Source organism: Lonchura striata, chromosome 13, assembly GCF_046129695.1.
Source record: "Lonchura striata isolate bLonStr1 chromosome 13, bLonStr1.mat, whole genome shotgun sequence".
Lineage (NCBI taxonomy): Eukaryota > Metazoa > Chordata > Aves > Passeriformes > Estrildidae > Lonchura > Lonchura striata.
In genome coordinates, this window is record NC_134615.1 from 11572632 (window position 1) to 11593096 (window position 20465).

General features: G+C 41.4%; 1 protein-coding gene across 1 annotated transcript in view; it reads left to right on the top strand.

Moving 5' to 3' along the window:
* Nucleotides 1-20465, top strand: part of NKD1 (NKD inhibitor of Wnt signaling pathway 1) — a 106260-nt gene that overhangs the window by 47733 nt on the left and 38062 nt on the right. The window contains exon 4 of the mRNA XM_031505848.2: nt 19948-20005. Within this exon, the coding sequence (XP_031361708.1) occupies nt 19948-20005 (58 nt within the window). The remainder of the gene's footprint in view (nt 1-19947; nt 20006-20465) is intronic.

Consider the following 20465-nt stretch of genomic DNA (forward strand, 5'->3'; position numbering starts at 1 on the left):
TCTGTGTGCAAGGGCATAACAAAAATAAACACAGTGACAAGACAAAAAAAAAAGACAAAAACCACCACAACCAAAAAACAGAGGTCTCTTCTCTAAACAAGCTTTTGTGTGTTATCTCCAGCAAACTGGTAAGAGAATTCACAGCATGAATTTGTGTGTGTGTGTGATCATTGGCCTGAGCATGTGGGCTTTAAAGTCTGGCGCAAATGGTATTTGTTAGTATTGTCCCTTGTCCTAAATTCTATCCAGAAAGTGAGATTTTGAAGCTATGATACTTTCCTGCTCCATTTATTTATTTATTTTTAAACTTTTGAATTTGTTACTCTTTAATGGAAAAGACACTAAAGCAGAGGGGAAGGAGCTCTGCCTGTCAAAATAGGCCTTTGGAAATATCTTTAGCTAAAATAAATGGAGCTTTATTGGGTACATTCAGGATTCAGTCAGGATGCAAAGGAGTACCCAACCCATAACAAGCCCAGCAGCTGCAAAGTTTTCTTTGCAGGCGTTGTATAAGAGATTCACAAAATTAAGCTGTTAACGGGGATTCTGGTGCCACATTACAATGGATATGTACTGGGTATACAGAGTTATTTGCCATAAAACCAGATGAACTTAAGCTGAAATGCTCTGGGTTTAGTACTGTGTGAGAAAATAGAGAATACCACAGACTTCAGTGTGAAATCCCTATAGTGAAACACCTCAGCCCATCCTAGGACACAGAATTTTTAAACTGGTGTGCTGTAACTATCCCACACACTGTGTTTTGCAATCTAAGACAGGTTGTGTTCAGGTTCCCCAAAGTCAAAAGCTTGTTCCATATTAAGAATCTGTCCCAGGGCTTCCTAGCAGCTTTTGAGTCTCCAGTATCCGTCAATTCAAATGGTCCAGAAAATGGTGAAAAGTTCTGTTCCTGTGCACTGCAAACCCTCTGTATCTTGTTTGCAGGGTGAAGTTTTAGGGACACTCCTCTAACTCAAGCTGCTGGGATTTCTCCTTTGGCCCTGGAGAGCCTGGAAGGACTGTGGGTTTACAATAAACATCTGAGCAGTTCATTTTTCCATCAACTTGATGTAGCTTTCAGGGCCTTTATTTCTATGATATGTGTTTTTCTAGCCTGTCTCTGTGCTTTTCCCACTTCTCAGGTCTTTTTTGTTTCCTGGCATCCCTGTTATGGATTATTACATCTGAGCTATGTCCCTGGAGACAGTTATTGCTTTTCTGCTCCATACACCCCATTCAGGAGTAAGGTCTGCACTGGAAACACTGGTGTAAGAGCAGCTCACTGAGGATCTTTGGGGACCTTTGGGGATCTTTGGGTGCTCAGGTGCTGCTGGCACTGCAGGGCAGCATGGGGGAGCTGCTGCTGGGTGAGGACCTGCTCTGTCAGCTGCCCATGCTGCTTCAGCAGGGTGACAGAAATTGTTGGCAGAAGAAGGGTTGAAGAAGGGTTGGCAGAAATGTGTTCAGAGAAATTTGACAGAGAATTCATCTGCCTCTCTTTCCATAATATAAGGCTGTAGAAGAGCTTTACTGGAAGACATCATCTCTGGAATTATTTTCTTCATATCCATTTTTTTTTTTCTTTTCAATTCTTGCTAATTTGTTTTAGTTTTGTTTAAAGCAGTTCCTTTATGTACTAGGTGTTGATACCTAACCTATATTTTACGTATGCATGATCTGAGGAAATACCATTTACATGCCACAGAAATTTTTCTCACTAGGGCAGTGTTCTGAGTGTTTTCTGCTGTCAGCCAGCAGCCCATCTCATTTCTGTCAGATGAACAGTAGAATTTGTTCATAATTTCTTGGAAATATTAGTCTCCACTGGATATCTGTCTCTGAATTGCACCACATTTTGTCACACTCCCAGCAGCTCATTCTCACTTGGATAAGGCTGTGGCTGTTGGAACCATATTGTAAGAAATTTGGAACTCAGAAATGGCTGAGAGCTAATGGTCAAATCTTGCAGATGCTCATGTGTGTGCTCATTTTGAAGGGAAGCCCCCGCAACTCTAAATCTAGGAATAGTTTTAAGAGTTGAAATTCAGGTTGTTGAATTCACAGTAGCGGCCATTGCTTTAGTCTTTTCATCAGGTGACAGATGTTTGCAGGTTTTGGCCCTGAATAAATCAGGAATAAAACATCTGGGCTTGTTCTTCATGTACCTACATCCCATCTTCCTTCCTGTTGTATCCTTGCTGGTTTCCCTTTTTGTTTCAGTCTTTCTGATTATTCCCTTTTCACTGCATGTCCTGTTTTATACCTTGGCCTTGTTTCTATCATCCCATTTAAATCTTGCCTATATTACCATTTAGGCTTCTTGTATCACTTTGAAGCTTGTTTCTAATGAGGGATGATTAATATTAGTATTAGTGTGATGCTGTACTGGTGTTCTGATAGCTTGTGACTTTCATTTATTTTAAGCATTCATTTTATATTATTGATCCAGCAAATTTAAATTTACTCCTTTAAGGAGTCGTATTGGTTTCAAAAGAACTATCCATTTGAGTAAGCTTTAGTGTCCATGCAAAAATTTCCATTACTGGGTACATTCTCTGCATCTGTTTCCCAGTCTTCATGTATCTTTAAGCCTTGCCTTTTAATTTCTTCCATCCTTAGTGGCCTTTGTGTTTTTAAAAATAGCTATACTTTAAAAAAAACATTTAACTTCTCCTAGATTTCTTACTTTATCATCTTCTGCTGTCATTATCCTGGGTCTGTGTGAAACTACCTTGTTCCTTCAAAAGTGTTGGTAGGTTCCAGTAGTAACTGTAAGGTGATAGTTGAAGCAAATAAAGACAGATATGCAGCAGTTTGTTTGGGATGAAAGACTATTTTAGTCTAAAGTGAGATCTGCAAGGCATGACATATGGTCCAGGGCATTAACCTGCAGCTGGCCTATGCTAAGCATTGGAAATAAGGTCTCCTTCCATGAAAATCAATTACAAAGCTTCCATTTACTTAAATGGGAGATGTTGCAAATCCACAATGTGTATTTTTTATATTTGCACACATCAGAGTAGAGTGACTTATACATTCAAACTTCTGTTCTAACATTTTGAGGAATTCTGTATTTTCCAGTGCAATGCCCAGGTGTTTATTTTGGTAAGATTGTTGGTGTCTCATCTGGGCGAACACAGAGGTGAGCAATGAGGTTCCAAGCTGTGCTCTTCCTTTTCCAAGGTCCCCAGTTTCCCTCTTGCTCCACTCAATCGTTTCTCTTTTTCTCTCTCATAACTTTTTCTTTTAGAAGCAAAAGTGCAAGGCAGGTTTGCATACAAAGCAGGTAAATAGAACAAAGTCTATGGAATGCTTAAGGCTGGTTGTAGTGAAGAACACTAGCTTTGATAGTTCAGATATTTTTCTCTGGTTTTTAGTACCTGGCAGTGGAATAGATCTAAGGAACTGAGCAGTTGGTCAGGGACAATTGTTGACCAGCCTTGCTTCAGTTATATCTATGAGCTCCAGAGCAATTCTTTACACTTTGTGCAGCCACGTGCCCTCAAAACAAATTATGCAATAGAAAACTTGGTAGAATTGATAATGAAGTAAAAAGTCTGTCATGCAGTCAGAGCATCCTCAGACTGCACAGGAAGAATTAACCAGTCCTTGTTCTCATCATCCCATAGAACACTGAAGGTTGTGCATTTGCAGTATTAACTCTTAAATTCTGTGTCAGTCTGAATAAAATCTTCATTTGGTTGAAAATGGCAGTGTATGCTAGCTGGAGAACAATAACCTTTCTATAACTGTTGTTGGGATTTATGAGTGAATTTTTATCTTAAGGCAATACTTTGTTCAGCCGTTATACATGGTTACAGCTCTGGGCTGAGGCACTGTTAACTGTAGTGCCTGGGACATCTGGAGTAAATTTTAATAGTATCAGGAGGACAGACTGATCAAAGTTTCAGGTCATTTGCAGCCTTGTGCTTCCTTCTTGTGTATCAGGAATTTCTTGCTCACTGCCCTCTTTCTTTTCTGTTTGCAATATTTTTCTTTATGGTTGAAGAGGAACTGTAGCCTCCCAAGAGGTAAAGAAAAAATGAGGAGACTCTTCAGTGACTAACATGAGCAGACAACTGATTCAGTAATGAGGTTCATTAAATATGGTGTAAATAGTGGTGCAAATACCTTCGTCAGGCACGTGGCCCCTTAGAAGACTTTGGAGCCAGGATATTTCCTTTCATCATCAGGGCTTTGCAGAGGTGCACTGTTGATTAGGAGCACAAATGTCAGGTTGTCAGTGTGCTGAGTTGGGAAAGCATGTCTGAACAGACTCCCAGCAGGAAAATCACTGAGCTACACTTAACAGGTGAAAAAAGGGAGGAACGGGAGGAACTGAGAGAGAAGACCACTGTTAATGGAAGGCAGCTGACTGGAGAAGAGTGGTTGCAAAAATCCTCATTATTATTATTTGTTTTATGATGGATGTCATCCTCTCTCACTGTGTAGTGTCTTCTGAGGAGAAAGTGCACAGTAAACTGAAGGTTCCTTTTTGCACCATCACTGAGACTCTTCACCAGTCACTGTTGCATACACTTGGGATGCTCTAAGAAAGAGCTTTTGCTTTCTCCCATTTATATATTTAAAAGGTAGAATGACTGTCCTTGCAGATATTGTACTGCCTGGCTACTTGGTGAACTTAGACATGAGGGTAAGTCCAGAGGAGGACAAGGGAGTGGGACTTAAAAGTATTTTAAGGTCAAGTCAGTAATTTAAAACCAAAACCCTGTTGTATGGCTTTTTGATTTCCACTGTATGTCAAAAGAGAGTGACCTATTAGATGTAAATATGTCTTAAAAGACAAAACAGGTGACAAAACTTTTCTAACACAGGGTTGTCACAGCACAAGCCTCAGCTGAGAGGCAAAATGGTGTGCCTGGTGACAGTGCAAGCACTCCTGGTTCTGTTATGGTGTCCTTAAATACTGAGAGGCTTATCTGCCCATTGCTGGCAGGGCAGAGACTCCCAGTCCAATGCTCACCTATGCTGTCACATTCCTGGGCTTCTATATCATTTGGAAGTATTGGCTTATGCCTAAAAGCATTTCTGTTCCCTGCAATGCAGTTAGAACCAAAATTTGTCCTTGCTGTTGAGTTAGAAATACAAGCTATTGCAGACCAGACCACGGGCAAGTGTTGCTTATACTCAGATTTTGAGACCTTTAATACAGATATCCTAATCTCTGCTTGTTGCTTCTGACTTACTTGGTTGTGTTGGCCCCCGTGTGCACTTCTGGCCCTGTCAGTTACTGTCTTTCCAAAGAACAAAGCCTTAGGTGCAGACAGCAATTGGCACCATTAGACCCTATGTGTGGCAAGAGCATGGCAATGATCCACTTGGAGTGGAAATGATTTTGGTGTCTTTGTAAGGTCCTGAGAACATGACGCCTAAAAAAATCTTTTGGTTAAATCACCCTCCATGGTCTGTGACACACTTGGCAGCTGAGGTGCTGTCCAATGGCTTCCTGCATCTTCCCAGTGTGTGCTCTGATGACACAGAGCCAGCAGCCCGTGCAGCAGGGTACCCGTGCTGTGCCTGTGCTGCTGACAGCTGGGGCATGCTGCTGGGCTGGGCTGCTCCAGGGATGAGGGATTATACAGCAGCTTGGAGTGGGAGCAGTATAATGGTGCTGGCTGTGTGCATGGTTAATGGAACAACTTCTTCGCATGGCTCCTAGCCCTTATTTTAGTGATTTTTAAATAAAAGCTTTCTTTTTAAGAAAGGTTGCTGGTTCTTTTTAATGCACCTATTTGCAGGAATGGTTTTCATTCTCATCTGCTTTCCTCTGCCCTTTTTTTGTTGTATGGTTTGTTTCTTTGGGGTTTTTTATTTGTTTGTGCTGAGACCTTTTTTCCTTTGCAATTTGATTGATCCTCCTTCTTTCAATTTCACATTGGCTGGCTGCATATGGAACCCCGCCTGGCTTTAGCTGAGACAAAATCGACTGCACACAATTTCCCTCTGACAGCTTGTACAAGAGCAAACATTTCCGAAGAGCTGAAAGTCTAGAAATTCAATCAGCGGAAAACCTACTGTGTGGAACAGCTTTGCTAGTGCTACAGCTCCCTGCTGGGTAGAAAAGCAATCCAGTTACAATAAATCCTTAAGAGTGGAGTCATTTGGGTAAAAGGAAAAACAAAAGCTGGTTTATACAAACTGATTGGAGTCAGACGTTTTGACTTCCCATTGAAAAGGAAGTCAAAGACCAGGCTTGCTTGGTAATTTAAAGGGGAGATTGGCTCCTTTTATCTTTCTCTAGGTCAGAGTTCTTAATATTTTGCTTGTGGAATAAATTCGAAGAGTTTTCAATTTAAGTTAAAATATTTACATTGATGTCGATATTGATGCTATAACTGACTAGGAAACGAGTTGGTCTTGAATGTCCAGTGAAGGCACAATTTTATTTCCAGCCACTCTAATTTTGTTCTGCTGCTGTTACAGAAATGTGAAACTAGGGCAAAACTGGGATCAATATCAAGGTTTGCATGTCCTGCCAGGACAGCTTGGGCAACAGTTTGTGCTATGCTGCTGGTGTGTCATGAGCTCATGAAGCTGTTGATGCAATCTGGGCTGCCTGACAGACTTTTCTGACTGAAATTAAGAGTTGTGCCTAGTGAGAAAGATTTGTTTGTGTTAATTATATTTCATTCTTTAAATAAAATCTATTAAAAATTAGCAGCGTTAAAAAGCATTTGACATGAAAATAATGCCGGCCGAGATGCCAGTAATGACTGTGATGGAATATTTCCCCGAATTTATATTTAAAAAATTTAAATGAGTGTAGCTTGGGGTAGTAAAGTCTCCTTGTTGTTTTCCTTTATTTTCGTGATTATTTGCACCACTCCTCTTTTCGTGCCTTTCTTACTGGAGCATATTAAAAGCACCACCAGGTTTGCATTGAAACAGTCTTTCTAAAGTCAAAATTAACTGTCTGGAAATGCTGAGACTTTCTTCTTCCTTTAATGCCTTTCTGGTGTTTACATAAGACTAGGTAAAACTTTTCTGGGTAAATGTGAATTTTAAAATGTTGCTGTCCCTTTATTAGGTGCATGGAGCCAGTCAACCCTGCTGGTCTCCAAGTAATCTGAATTGGGTTGTCATCCTTCCTCCCTCCCCTCCCAAATGTGTCTGGTCCTCAAGGAAAACATTAAAAATTGTAAAAACATTGTAAAGGATTTCTGTGGGCCTTTATGTTTAAATAAGATGTTATAAATCATAGCAAATGAGTGCAAAACCTTGCCACAAAGATGGAGTTAAATTGGTTTAAAAAAGAAGGGCAGGATGGTAATCTGATGAGACTGTGAAAAATGCAGTTTCTGTCACAATCACATGCTGAGGGCTTTGTGGATCAGTGATGAAACTGAAGTACCCAAAGTTTCTCTTTCAGCTTTCTCCCACCCTCTATGGGAAGAGAAAATGTCTGTTGCGATCCCAAATGATTCCAACACTTTTGTCCAAGTGTTCTGTGCTAGAGCAGTGTTTCCTATGCCATCTGTCTAAAGGGGGCTGTACCCGTCCAAGGGGAGCTCACTGAGGATGTGCTGGCCCTGCTGATGTGCTCAGAACATGGAAATGGTGCTCTCATGGCTTTTGACAGCATCCCGTGTCCTTGTTTGACTGGCTTGTCACAGCGCTGGCTTTGGCCTCCCCCATTTTGTGTGGAGTCTGATGCCAAGGCCAGCTTTAGTCAGGCACCCTCACTGTGTCTGAAATCACACATGACATTGTGCCTGGGGTCACACACCCTGTCACTGGGGGTTGATTTGAGCTACCTGTGCCCTCATGAGCCCTGGGCTGAATGGCACACTTTCACTGCCCAGGACCTGGGCTTGGTCACGGCAAGAAGCTCCGTGGGATCTGCTCTACTGCCAGCACCAAAGGGGAACATGGGCAATGCACACGGTGGAGTCCAAAGGCAGTTCCTGGCCCAGTGCTGCCCTGGTGGCTCAGAACCCATCTTGGTGGCAATGGAGCCCCTGCCCCCAGGCAGCCCCACAGCTGAGAGAGCTCCTGGTGGGGCTGCCCAGCCTCCCCACTGCTCAACAGTTCCTCAGTCCAGAGAGGGTGGGGAGTTTTGAACAAACCTAGAACCCAGATCCTAAAGGTGCATTATTTTGAGAGTTCGGTAAGGGTTGGAATTCATGGAATAGAATTCCAAATCTCCTGATTCCCTAAGGACTCAGTAGTGTTTCTGTGGTATTTCTGTGCCATCCTCTGTCTTCTCCTGATGTGGCCCCACTCAGTCACAGACTAGATTTGAGTTACCTGAACAGCTCTGCTCCCTGCTCTCCTGCTGAAGCTTCCTGATGCTCTGAAACGTGGTGGATGACCTCAGTAATATGGTATTTAACTTGCAAAGCCACAAGGCTTGAGGATGCCTTCCTTGTGACTCCCCAGAGGAAATGACCTATCCCCAAACAGTGAGGCAGGAGAGATAATAAGGAATCATTTTACGAGGAACCACATTTCATCCTCAACAAATCTGATAAAGGATTTTAGTTCTGGTTTTCCTAAACTGTTTACCGGTGTGTTTGAGGGATAATTATTTTGCAAAGAAGATGTGAACGGGAGTAGCAGCAGCTAAACTGGGGAGACTATTGAGCTGCTACAAGGAAAATTTTCATGCAGATGTGAGTGGATGCAGTCTGGTGCTTGCAAGCAAGCAGCAGTGAAAAAGTAATGATTCACATATTGTGCTTTTGTATTTGAACAGTTTGGAAAGAGACCATGGGTTGTTGCTGCTGCAGTAGGGCTTTGTTTCTCCTCTTCCAACTAAACCCCTGGAAGAAAAACAAGCAGTAGAATACACCTGCTTGTCTAAGACCTTTAAAACTCTTTGCTTTCTAGTTGTTAGATGAGGGATGTCAATGTATGCCTCCCCCTGATATTTTCTTTCCCATTGTTACTCGCTTTGTATGAAATCTGCAGTACAGTGGCGGGAACTTCATACAGACTTTTATACAGGCACTGCAGTGATGGGTTTTTAGGAGTTTGTATTTGAGGGGAGAAGGGATTTAACATTGATGTTATATTTTTGTTTGTTGTGATTTGATATCCATCCCAATGGAGGGCAGAGAACCACTGAGAGAGGTGCTGCCAGGTGTGGCTTCCTACTGCTTTTTAATTCTGTGATCACAGAACACGTGATTCTGCAGTCCCCGCACAGACGAGTCTCCCACTGACTTCAATGGGAAATTTGCCTGCATCAGGGATAAAAGAGTGGGCCCCAAGTTGTGTACAATGATGCAATCTGATCCCCCTGCTGTGGAAATTGATGTAATCGCATTCTCGCCCTCCCCCCTTTTCTCAGCCCTTCTCCCTACCAACCCCTGGTGACTCCTGGGGGGCTTCTCACCAAACAGAGGGGAGGATGCAGCTGTGTGCTGAAGCAGCAGAGGAGAGGAGGAGACCTGCTAGCAAAATTTATGGGAGGGTTGTATCCTACATGTGATCCTAGAAAACAGCTAAGAACACAGACCTGCCTGCCCTGAAAAATGCAATCACCTGCTTCTGTTAAATGAGGGGATGTTTCTTATTTTTAGTTGTGACATTCAGGACACATCCTCCTCATGTGTTCAAGGCTGATTTACAGTGCCCCATGAACTGAGCAATCTCGTTGCCATCTGCATTCATTCCATGCAAAGGGACAGGGTTAGCTTTTTCTAGGGCTCTCTCTATTGTTATTGTTGACAGTCTCTGCTTTTCAGTGGTGCTTTTGTGCCCTGGCATGGTGCAGGTTGCTTGGGAAGAGTGAACCTTGAGACTGCTGCACTTTGTCACTGGGCAAGCCGGGCGACTTCTCAGATGCTTCCCTGCTTTGCCATTTGTATGGGGTTTGGGCTTATTTTTTTCCTTTGGGAATTCTAGGCTCAGCTGAATTTGTTCTGTGTTTTGCGGAAGAAAGAGCTTGTTAAAGAATTCCCTGATGACTTTGAAGTGAACTATTTATTTTCTCTCAAGGCTTACTCAGTGTAGCCATTTGCCCCCTCTCCTCTGTTTTTTCACCCCAGTGTTTCCTGAGCTACAAGCATTCTTGGAATATATTAGTTGTAATGAGTTATGTGGGCATCAAAAGTTTTCTTTGAAACTATATGGCATCAACATCTGTTAGCTCTTAGAGAACAGACACACAGACAAAGGGGGCTGCTGGGGGGAGGGAGGAAAAAGATATTAAATTCTGGAGTATGAAGTCTCCGTCTCAAAGACACAGGGGGAGGGGAAGGGGAAATCTGCTAAACTCCATGCTTTGATGTGGGCCCGCTGGCCCTGCCATTCCATTTATGGGAATGTGCGTGGCAGATGGGCCTGCACAGCTGCCTGCCCTGCCTGCTTGTGGCTGCCTGCTCTCACTGCCTGCTCTCACTGCCTGCTCTCACTGCCTGCTCTTATTGCCTGCTCTTATTCCCTGCTCTTATTCCCTGCTCTTATTGCCTGTTCTTACTGCCTGCTCTCACTGCCTGCTCTTATTCCCTGCTCTCACTGCCTGCTCTTACTGCCTGCTCTGACTGCCTGCTCTTTTTGCCTGCCCTGCCCTGCCTGCTGCCTTGCCCTGCCCCACCACCCCAAGCACTCTCTCCTGCCTGCCCAGCCTGTACCTCAAATCCTGCCCCAGCCTCTGTTGCTACAGTAACATTTTCAAGGAAAATGCCATATGCTCAATTTTTAGCAAGTGAGATAGGGAATTGGAATTTCTAATAATAGAGGCAACTCTTGAGTTAAAAAGAAAATGTTTGGAAGGGAACTATTTATTTGCTTGTAATCCTCCTGACATTCCTGTGAATCAGCATGCAATTGTTCATCTAAATCAGGTTTTTAAATGATGTGCATCTGTGGGTTTTGATTGCCTGTAATTAAAAAACCTGTGTCTGCTTTCATGTATTCAGCATCAGTCACCAGTCAGGCATAGTCACCGATGCTGGACTGCTTACAGGAATGTGTGGAGATAGATTCTGCTTTTTATTTTATTTTTTTCTCCAGAGCCTCATGGTGCTTGTCCTACATGCCAGGCCGCAGAGGAGAAAAGAAACCTCCATGTCTGTCTTTTCCTCCTGTTGGCTTTGTTTTTAGCCTTAATGTTGATGGCATTGTGCTTTGCTGGGACTTCCTGGCCCATTAAAACCCCAACCAGTTTTAAAATGATTAGTTGACATACCTGGGCTCTTGGGACAAAGAGGTGGTTTAAAAAGGAATGTGAACCATCTGTTTTGCCAGCATCTCCCGTTGACAGATTTATGGCTCAGCATTAGCATATGTGTCCAGGGTCACACACCTGTGCTTCCTAACAAGGTAATATTATTTAGCAGGGAATGTTTTCATCCTGCGGATTCAGAGCTCTTTGCAAAGGTGGGCATCAAGAATTCTGCTTTACAGTTGAAAAATGAAGGCACAGAGAGATTTAAGTGATTTACCCTACACCACACAGTGAGTCTGTGGTGGAGCAGTTATTGAATCCAGGTTTCCTCCAGCTGCATAAATACACGTCATCCATTAGCAGGAAAAGCCTTAGAGCTATAAACATAATAGAGGAGCATTGATTATCATTCTAGAGGAGCTTTAAGCCCTCGTGCTGTATGAAAACCTGAGCCTTATAGGAAGACACGGGCTATTCTCACAAGAAAGGTTCACAATGCAGCATGTTAAGGCCCTAATGACCACTGAACTTGGTGATCATCTTAAACCAGCACGTTATTCTGTCCTCAAGCTCTGTAGCCTTTTTCTACAAGCTTACTTCCCAGTGCATGCCTAGATACAATCACCTCAGTGCACTTCAGCCTGTCAGAGTGTCTTGGTAACCAAATCTATCATGAAAGGAAGTTGAACAGAAAATCAGATTTATTACATAGCTACGCCCATCTGTCTGCTGTGGTGAAGAAGCCCAAAATAAGCAATTCAGAGAAGCCATTGAGCTTCTCCAGGCTAGAAGGAGGATGAAGATTTGTCCTCTTTCATTCATGTCTTTAGACATGTTCCTCAGTATAATCTATGTTGAAGATAAGATCTTAGGGACAATTGATTTTCCAATCAGCAAGGAGATTAGAGGGTAGTTAGAATGAAATAAGGTAAATAGCTGAATCTGTAGAGTGAGTTCATTTATTCTTCTGATGTAGCTTCAAAGTGAATTTAAATATAGCAAAAAGCAGTCATTTCTTATTTCAGCTCTATTTAATCTCAAAGACTGATGTTCTTTTTTAGTTGAAGATGGCTGGACCCTTCAGCAGGAAAGTAGCTGCTGATTCTGTACATCTGTTCTAACAGTTGCTCTCAATTATATGATCTCTTATCTGGCAGAAGTCCTTGAAAACCTATGTTTTAGCCTATCACCTTAAAATTAGAAGCCTTAATAGTTACAGAATTCCAATAATAGTGTTAATGGAGGATGTCACTTTGCAAACACCTAGCAAGATTTCATAAATATCCATAAAATCTGGGATTAAAACATCATAAAAATAGTAATGTTCTGTCTTGACCTAGAATAATCTAAATAAAAGTGTACCCTAAATTGATCTTCTGAATATCTACAGGTCTTAACATACATTGGATTAAAGTTCCTAGTATTTTAAGGTATTATATCTGGTCTTTTTTTTTTTTTCCTCTATGTATTTCTATTTAGTTAAATGAGCAGGCAGGTAGCCTGCAGTGACTGACCTCTGAAAGAGGATGCTCATTTGCCCACTACAGTAGATGTGACAAAGACACTTGCAAAGAGCATGTTTCATTGTTGTCACTACCTGATTTCCACAGGCTGGTGAAAAGAAACAGAATACAAATATGAAGAAAGGACTTGTGTTTCATCCTGTTTGAAGGCCTGGTCCATGTGCTTGTTTTGGGCAAAAGAGGTTCAACTGCATATTGCTAGCAACCTGGAACAAGAAGTACCATGTTTCCTTTGTTATTCAGGTGCCCACCATGAAGGCTTTTGTGCAAGTGTCCATCTGCTGTCCATGTTCACTTCCTCATCAGGCTGGTGTTCATATTCCTGTGAATGGGCTGTCCTTGAAAGTGTATGATACAAGAACTGCTCCTGGTACCCATTTGAGGGCTTGGAACAGGGTTATGAAGGTATTGGGGATGTTTTCTGCCTCATAAGCCTTTAATAGTCCATGATCCTTTGAGTTTAAGAGTGTTTTTTGTTTTGTTTTGTTGTTTTGTTTGTTTGTTTTTTGCCCTCCTGTCTTTATTATCAGAGTATTTTATCAGCAGCTGGAATTGCTCTACAGGTAACTTCTGTGAGATGAGACTGCAGGAGTGCCAGTTCTGTCAAATTGGTGGATACAGATGTGTGATTTCAAACAGTGCTGCCATGTTATTATGGCTGGCAGTTACTGCTCCCAGAGAACAGAGGCAGCCAAACTGAAGGCATTTGTGTTTCACCATTTTATTTTTGAGCTGGTAGATCAGTGTGATCTTTATGCTAAGGTCCCAAGGGATGAATTTTGGTATCTGTGGTATAAGACCCATTGTGTCCTGCTGTCTCTGTTAGGAGGACCTTAATTTGGACACAGAGGCCAACAAGGCAGATAAAGGCAGTAAAATCCTAAGCCACAGCAGTTAAACCTATCCAATATCATCTATCACAGATCTCAGAGGAAAAGTCTGTTTTCTTAAGAACTCTACCTGCTGTGATTATATGATGAAGAAATTTTATCTGAGATGCTTCAGTGCATGGTAGAGGAAGAAAAATCCTTCTGTAAGAAAGCATTATGGAAGTTGAGCTTGTTTCTTCTGCTGACCAATCTACATTATTGCAGTTGCAGTGTGTATTTCAATGTGGGTCTAAAAAGTACAATCACCTTGACTTCCTCGAGTGTGAGCTGAAGAAGTCTATGCATTCTCTACAGAATGTTGCATCCTAGTGAATTATCTTTGTTATTAAATTATCCAGAATGGCAAACTTCAAAAAAGACCTCATGATTGCAGAAGAAAAAGGGAAATATGCTGTAGAAGAATAATACTAGGCTTAAAACAAGGCATAAATGTGTATTTCTCTGTAGTGGTTTTATGTATGGCATATGTTTGATTCTTACATGTATTCACCTGGTTTCAATTTTCATTATAGTGAGGCTTGGCACAGATACTTTTATCTGTGCAGGGCCCTGGGTTTATAGATTAATTATGAGCAGAGAAGGAAAGGAGGCTCTTGTCCTAAATAGAATACTGTAATACAGGAGTGTATGGTTTATTTGAAAAAAGCTTATGAGAGGAATCTTCAAACATTTTTGAAAGAGAGTATTACAATGAAGTCTTCATTTCCAAATGCCAAGAGAGCCAGATGCATGCCCAAAGCACATTCTTCTCTTTTGCCTGTAAGTAGTGATTGCACAAAATTGTGTTCATAAATACCTACTTTCATGTACATTTGACTGCATAGGTACCTGTGCATGGAAGCTGCTGGTCTGATACAATGTCCTCTCCACAAATGTCTGACTACAAGCAGTTTATTTATTTATTTCCTTATTTATTTAATTTTCAAGTTTTAAGCCTAGCTATAAATCTGTATTTAAAGAATGATGACATGAGGATAACTGACTATCTGCTTCCACTTACATTAGATAAATAAATAATAAAGTAGTAATAAAGAATTACACCATTATTTGAGGTGTCAGTTGGCTTCCTAGTGCCAAAGCCTGATTGAGCTGATCATAGTTACACATGGCTGTGTTTTAGTCCATGGGAAATTTCAGATTCCCCAAAGGGGAACAAGGCTCCTTCCATCAAGTGTGCTTCGAAAGTCTTTTTTTTCTTTCTCTTCAAGTCTGGACAAGACTAAAAATAGAGTAAAATGATGACTGCTGTGGGACTTGGATGGGTTTCCTGAAGTATCTTCAATAGATGAGGTTTTCATATTTTCACAGTCTGCTAAGGACTTGCTGTATGAAAATCAGACTTACTTTGGAAACTTGCTTCCTGCAAGCGAGACTGGAACATTCAGAATGGCCACTTGGCACCTGACAGGCCCTCAGTGGTTTGGTTGCCAGGCCAAAGGGCACCCTCATTCTCTTGAGCCTCTGTTTCTTGGGATTGTTTTTTCTATTATCAAGAATTGAAGTTTGTGCATAGGTGACACAGTGTTCTTGTTGGCAATGACTTTAAAACCATTTAAAATCTACACAACACATTAGAATTACCACATATCTTGTCCCTTGCAGTCCTGTTGTGAAATGCATTTCTTCAACTTTGCTCATTCCAAAACTTTATTGCACCAATATGAGAATAAAGAGAGAAAAACCCGTGTTTCAGTAAGATGGTTAAAAATAGGGAGGAAAGGGTTTTGGTTGATGATTTGTCATTGTGAAAAAAAAAAAAAAAAAAAAAGGTATATATGATTCCTTGACAAAAACTTCATTAAGCAGGAAATATGTCCATATTTACTGCCAAAAATGTGGAAAATTAAGTATCTTAAGGCCAAATCAAGGTATTTTAACAAGGTGTTTGAACAGGGAGAGAGGTAAAGCAACTTGTTTCTACTTGAGAAGAGGAACACCTTTTAGAAAAATGTTAATTAATGCAATATTGACTTGAGATGTAATACAAGCAGTAGGGGGGCCCAGGCTTTAAAAATGTGCTTGTTATAATGATAACCCACTTAAAGGTACTCCTTTGAAATATCTCTGGCATGTATGGATGCATCTGTCTATCCTTAACACTGGAGCAAAACTGTGTTGAGCACCGTGTTAGGTCAGGCACAGGCTGCTGAAATCCATGCTCAGGTTGCTGTCAGGAGCTTTGGCTCTCACGTGCCATAAATGTGCTGGGTGTTGTGGGGGTGACATGGAAAGGCAGAGCCAGGAGAAGGAGGAGGTAATAGTGGAGAGCAAGGTGGGAGCAAACAGTGGATGTAGGGACTAGGAGGCAGGACCAGGGGATGTGAGCACAAAAAGCACGCCTGTGCACAGCCTGGAAGGTGAGGTCAAGGAGCTTAACCTCAAGGTGGAAGCAGAAAGGGAGCCAGCAAAGGTGATGGAGGCAGAATAAAGGGTGAGTATTTGGATTGCAGCGTTTTGGGAGGGCTTGTGAGAAGGAAGTCGGTAGCTGGAAGCCCCGAAGTGAGTGCCTGGCCTTTATCTCCAGAGACTTGTATCAGGAAGAAGACTGCACAGGGCAGTTAGGGCTGAAGTTGAGGTTAAAAAAAAAAATCAAAATTTCTGTCGAGTTAGGATTAATTGATGTCTGATTGCACAGGAAAGGTGGGAAGTGAGTGATGATTGCTGGACTTGTACCCAACTGAATAGAAACTCTGGGATGTGGGTGCTTTTAGAGGTTGTTTTTCCCCTCATGTATGTATATACTCAGCAACATTTCTGAGGGAGTTACACTAATAAACTGTCCACTCCGACCCTCTAAAATGTGAGCTGAGTACAGCAGCATCTATCAGAATGGGATATATGGGGCACAAGGTCCTTTCTGGGCAGGCCAGGCAGCCAGCTGCTCTGGGTTGTGAAGCACATGTTTGAGCCTGAATCTTTGTCATTCACTGGGAGCTCTGTTGGTAGCCAACAACAGCCAACATCTTTATCTGGGAAACTCCTGGTGAAGTAGAAACACTTACTCTAGATGGGTTCCTGTCCAGCAGCCCATAGCCATGGCATGCTGGAATAATCCTTCTGTGTAAATGTTTCTTTTTATTCTTTCAAGTGCTTGCTGACCTCATTGATGTAGTATTTCACAGGGTACATCTGGTTTTGGTTGTTTCATGACTCAGTGTTGCAGTTTGAGCAGGCAGTGCTGTGATTTAAAGCGTTGTGTCAGGACAGTGATGCACAGCTGCCTATGACCCAGATGTTGCTGCTGCTGCTCTTGGGCACTGCTCCTGCTGTGGTGGGTGCTGAGGGCCCTGTGGCAGAGCCTGGCCCAGTGCAGAGCTGTTCCTGCCTTTTTCATCCCCTTGAGCCAGTGTCCTCCTTGTGCCTGAGCACGCTTGTCCCCAGTGGGAACTATTCCTGCCTGGCTGTAGTGTTTGCTTCCCAACAGAGCTTCTTGAGCTGCGAGTTCTGTTTTACCCATTGACCCTTTTCTTTCACTCTAGCCCACTTAATGAATTTGGGTTGCTGGGAGTAGATGCACTGTTTTATCCACTCTAAAGCAATTTGTGTGGGTTACTGGGAGAATATTATGCAGGATGAGCTGCAGTCAGAATTGTTTTCTCTGATGCTTGCTCAGCTTTTATACTTTTCTGTAGTGTGAGTTCATATACAGTGCCCAGAAACCTTTTCTCAGACAGGTGCATTCTGGTGTTTATCCAGGTTGCAACATCTATCCCAGTGGTGCTAAAAATATTCAGGTAACTCTCTTGCAGTTTCTTTTGACAGAAAAGTTAATGATGATAAGATGAATGAGAGAGTATATATTTTTGTCTCCTGCATTTTTTCCCTGTAGAATCTTAAGAGTTGCCCACACCCTTCTCAGATACATGTCTGTCTATCAAAGATAATACATGTCAGAATCTTCCACAGAGGAATACCTTTGAATGGGAGCTGAGGAAGTGTGCTTAAACGTGTCACTAAATGTTCAAACGATACTCTCATCAGTTTCAGGCTGGATTGTCAATTTATGTGCTGTCTAAGAGTTATATTATGGTTCAGCAGCATGAAAAACACTTTTTAGAATGTGCTAATTTATAATAATTTGGTTTAAGGCAGAAACACTTACTGGAAATTTGCTTGCATTAAGTTACTACTTTAACTTAAATAACTAGAAGCTAGAGAAGGAGTGAAACTAGACTGGAATATAAAACATATTTGCTTAAGACCCATGTAATGATTAAAAGTGAGGAAATAAGGAAGCCAGTGTAATGAATATTAATGCTTCACTCTGCTGTTTTACACTCTGTGTCTTCCACTATTTTCCTCTGAGATACTTGATAGTGCATTTTTCATCAACAAATGTATGCTTATTTTTAAGTGATGTCTTTTGACATATAAAAATCCCAACAATTAATGACTTGTGAGTTTTGTAGAGCATGAGATTAATGACATTTTAACAGGCAGTGTTTAATACCCAGATGCAATGCTTGCTTAGCTAAAATTTTAGGAGGTGAAAGCTACTATCTAGGTAGCATTCTCAGAGATACACCACAAGTACCTACCCATTGCATATTTGCTGATCAGAAATACAGAAAATAGGTTTTTTTTTTCCCCAAGAAGAGTGGGAATTCCAAGACAAGAAAACCCCAAATGAAACAATTATTCAATATTTCGCATTGTGGGAGAGCAGAGTCACTTTTATCTATTGGAGAAAATCTATATTTTTATCCATTATCTATTGGAGCAGGCAGTGGTATGCTCTCACAGCTTCATGGAAAATTGTGACATGAGGGAATTTGATCAAACAAATAAATGTGTATTAACTTCTAGGTGGTCCTAAAAAAATAATCTTCTTGCAACAGTATGATGCGTCATGCCAACATTTTATGTCTTCTTTTCATTCTCTGTTCCTTCCATAGTTTTTAAGGTAATGATTGGTGTTAATCAGCAAATGCCCAGGAACATAGAGGTTTTTTACTGGAACAAAAGTAGATTTTTGTGAAGTTCTACCTGGAAAGATAAATCCAGAATGTCAGCTTTTATAGCAGCATTGTGCTGTGCTGTATCCCAGCATTCCAGGCCAGTTTGCCAGCATTTCCCAGAGACACTTGTCCTGCAAGGTCTAACTTTACTTCAGGGGATTTGATTGTGAAGCGGCAGTATTTTCAGGCTTTCTGGGCTAGGTATCCAGTGTTGTTAGTGAAATCTAATTTTTAACATGCTGTTGCAGAAATTGATACTGAATAATTCCTAAGATACGCTTTTGTGGCTTAGTTACTCTGTTATAACTAATCTCAAAGAATAACATTTGGGCATGTGGAAGGTGAAGAACCTCTGCCAGCTTTTTTGAGAGAAAGAGGTGAACTGCCTTTATCATGATCAAATTCCTTAACAATAAAACTAATGAATACAACCAGACATTAATTTTCACAGGTCCTTATCCTTATCGTGTACTAAAAGCTCTCCAAGGTCAACTTCCAGCCCACAGGTTGATGCTGAGAATTCTGGCTCTGTGCTGCTGGTCTGTTTTTGCAGATGCAGCTGGAATGGCTGTGAGTGCAGCATGCCAGTTTTTTAGGCTCATATTCTTCTTTGTCACCGTAACTTTATCAGAGGCAGAGAGTGTCTGGGGAGACTCCAGGGAGCTGAATTGCAGTATAAGGTCAATGATGCTGTGGTGCTGCCAAAGCTTTGGAATGGCTGAGAGCAGTCAGGACATGAGGATAGCTGCCATTGCTTGTGGTTTAGCTGGGGTGGGGTGATGGAGCTGGAATGGTTTGTTAATAAGAGAGTAAGAACGCTCTTCAGAGCCTTTGTAACTCCACATTACCTCCACATCCCACTGATGCCCTTTCTTCAGCACCACTGGAGAAATGTTTTTTGGGTCTGAGATAAATTCATCTGCCTATCTATGGCATCTGCTTCTGTATTTTCTAGACATACTAGGCTTGACAGAATTTCATTAATTTCAGAACTGAAGGCTCAGGCAGCTTATCAGAATCTGTTATCTGCTTTTCTTGGGTGACCTCTGGCATACGGAAGTTTTCTGTTTGTTGGTGGAACCGAATGATAACATTCCTCTGTGGCTAGTGAAGGGCTTATTTCTCCTTTATCATTTCCATTTGGAATTTTTTAATCTTGCTTGCTTGAAAGAACATTGAAAGGCTAAGTATTACTTTATAAAATTATTTAAATATGATCTTTTTTTTCTTTCCCGTGTAGTCTATTCATCACCAAATTTTTGTCCAGAAGTATGTCCAGAGCATTGTAAAATAGCAGCAAATACATTGACTACCACTAATAAGGTGATTGACTCCTTTCCTGGATAACACTTTGTGTTCTCATACATGTTATAAATGACTTTTAGCAATAATAAGTGCATATTGTTATTTGTAGTTAATTTGTTTTGTTTTGTTTTAAACAGGATTTATCTGGGGAAGGCTACAGAGACACTATTGGTGATGAACACTTTCATCTAGAAGGTATTTAAAGAACAACATTTTTTGGTTAATATAAATGAGTATTGGAATAAGTTAGTCAATAAATAAGCGAGAGAATGCATATATTTAGAGTGCAGTTCTTCATCTACTGATGTGTCATTTGAGTGCAAAACTATTAAGATGGAAAATAGGGTATTATTTCTGTATCTGCTACTACTTGTATTGGGAAAAGTCACCCAGCTGAATCACAGGTACAAAGTGTTTTAATTCATGGTCTCACCATTTTCTCCAGGTACTTCTCCTGACATTGGTAGGAGTGATGGATGTCACTGTCCTTGGCAGAGGTGGAAAATGAGTGAAACTGTTATCTCTGGGTTGTGTGGGACACTGCACTCCCTTCTGGCTTACACAAACTTAGAAACTCCCACGTTAATTTCTAATAAGGACTAGAGACTCTTACTCGACACATTTTTCTTGACTATGAATGGAATGATTATTGCCT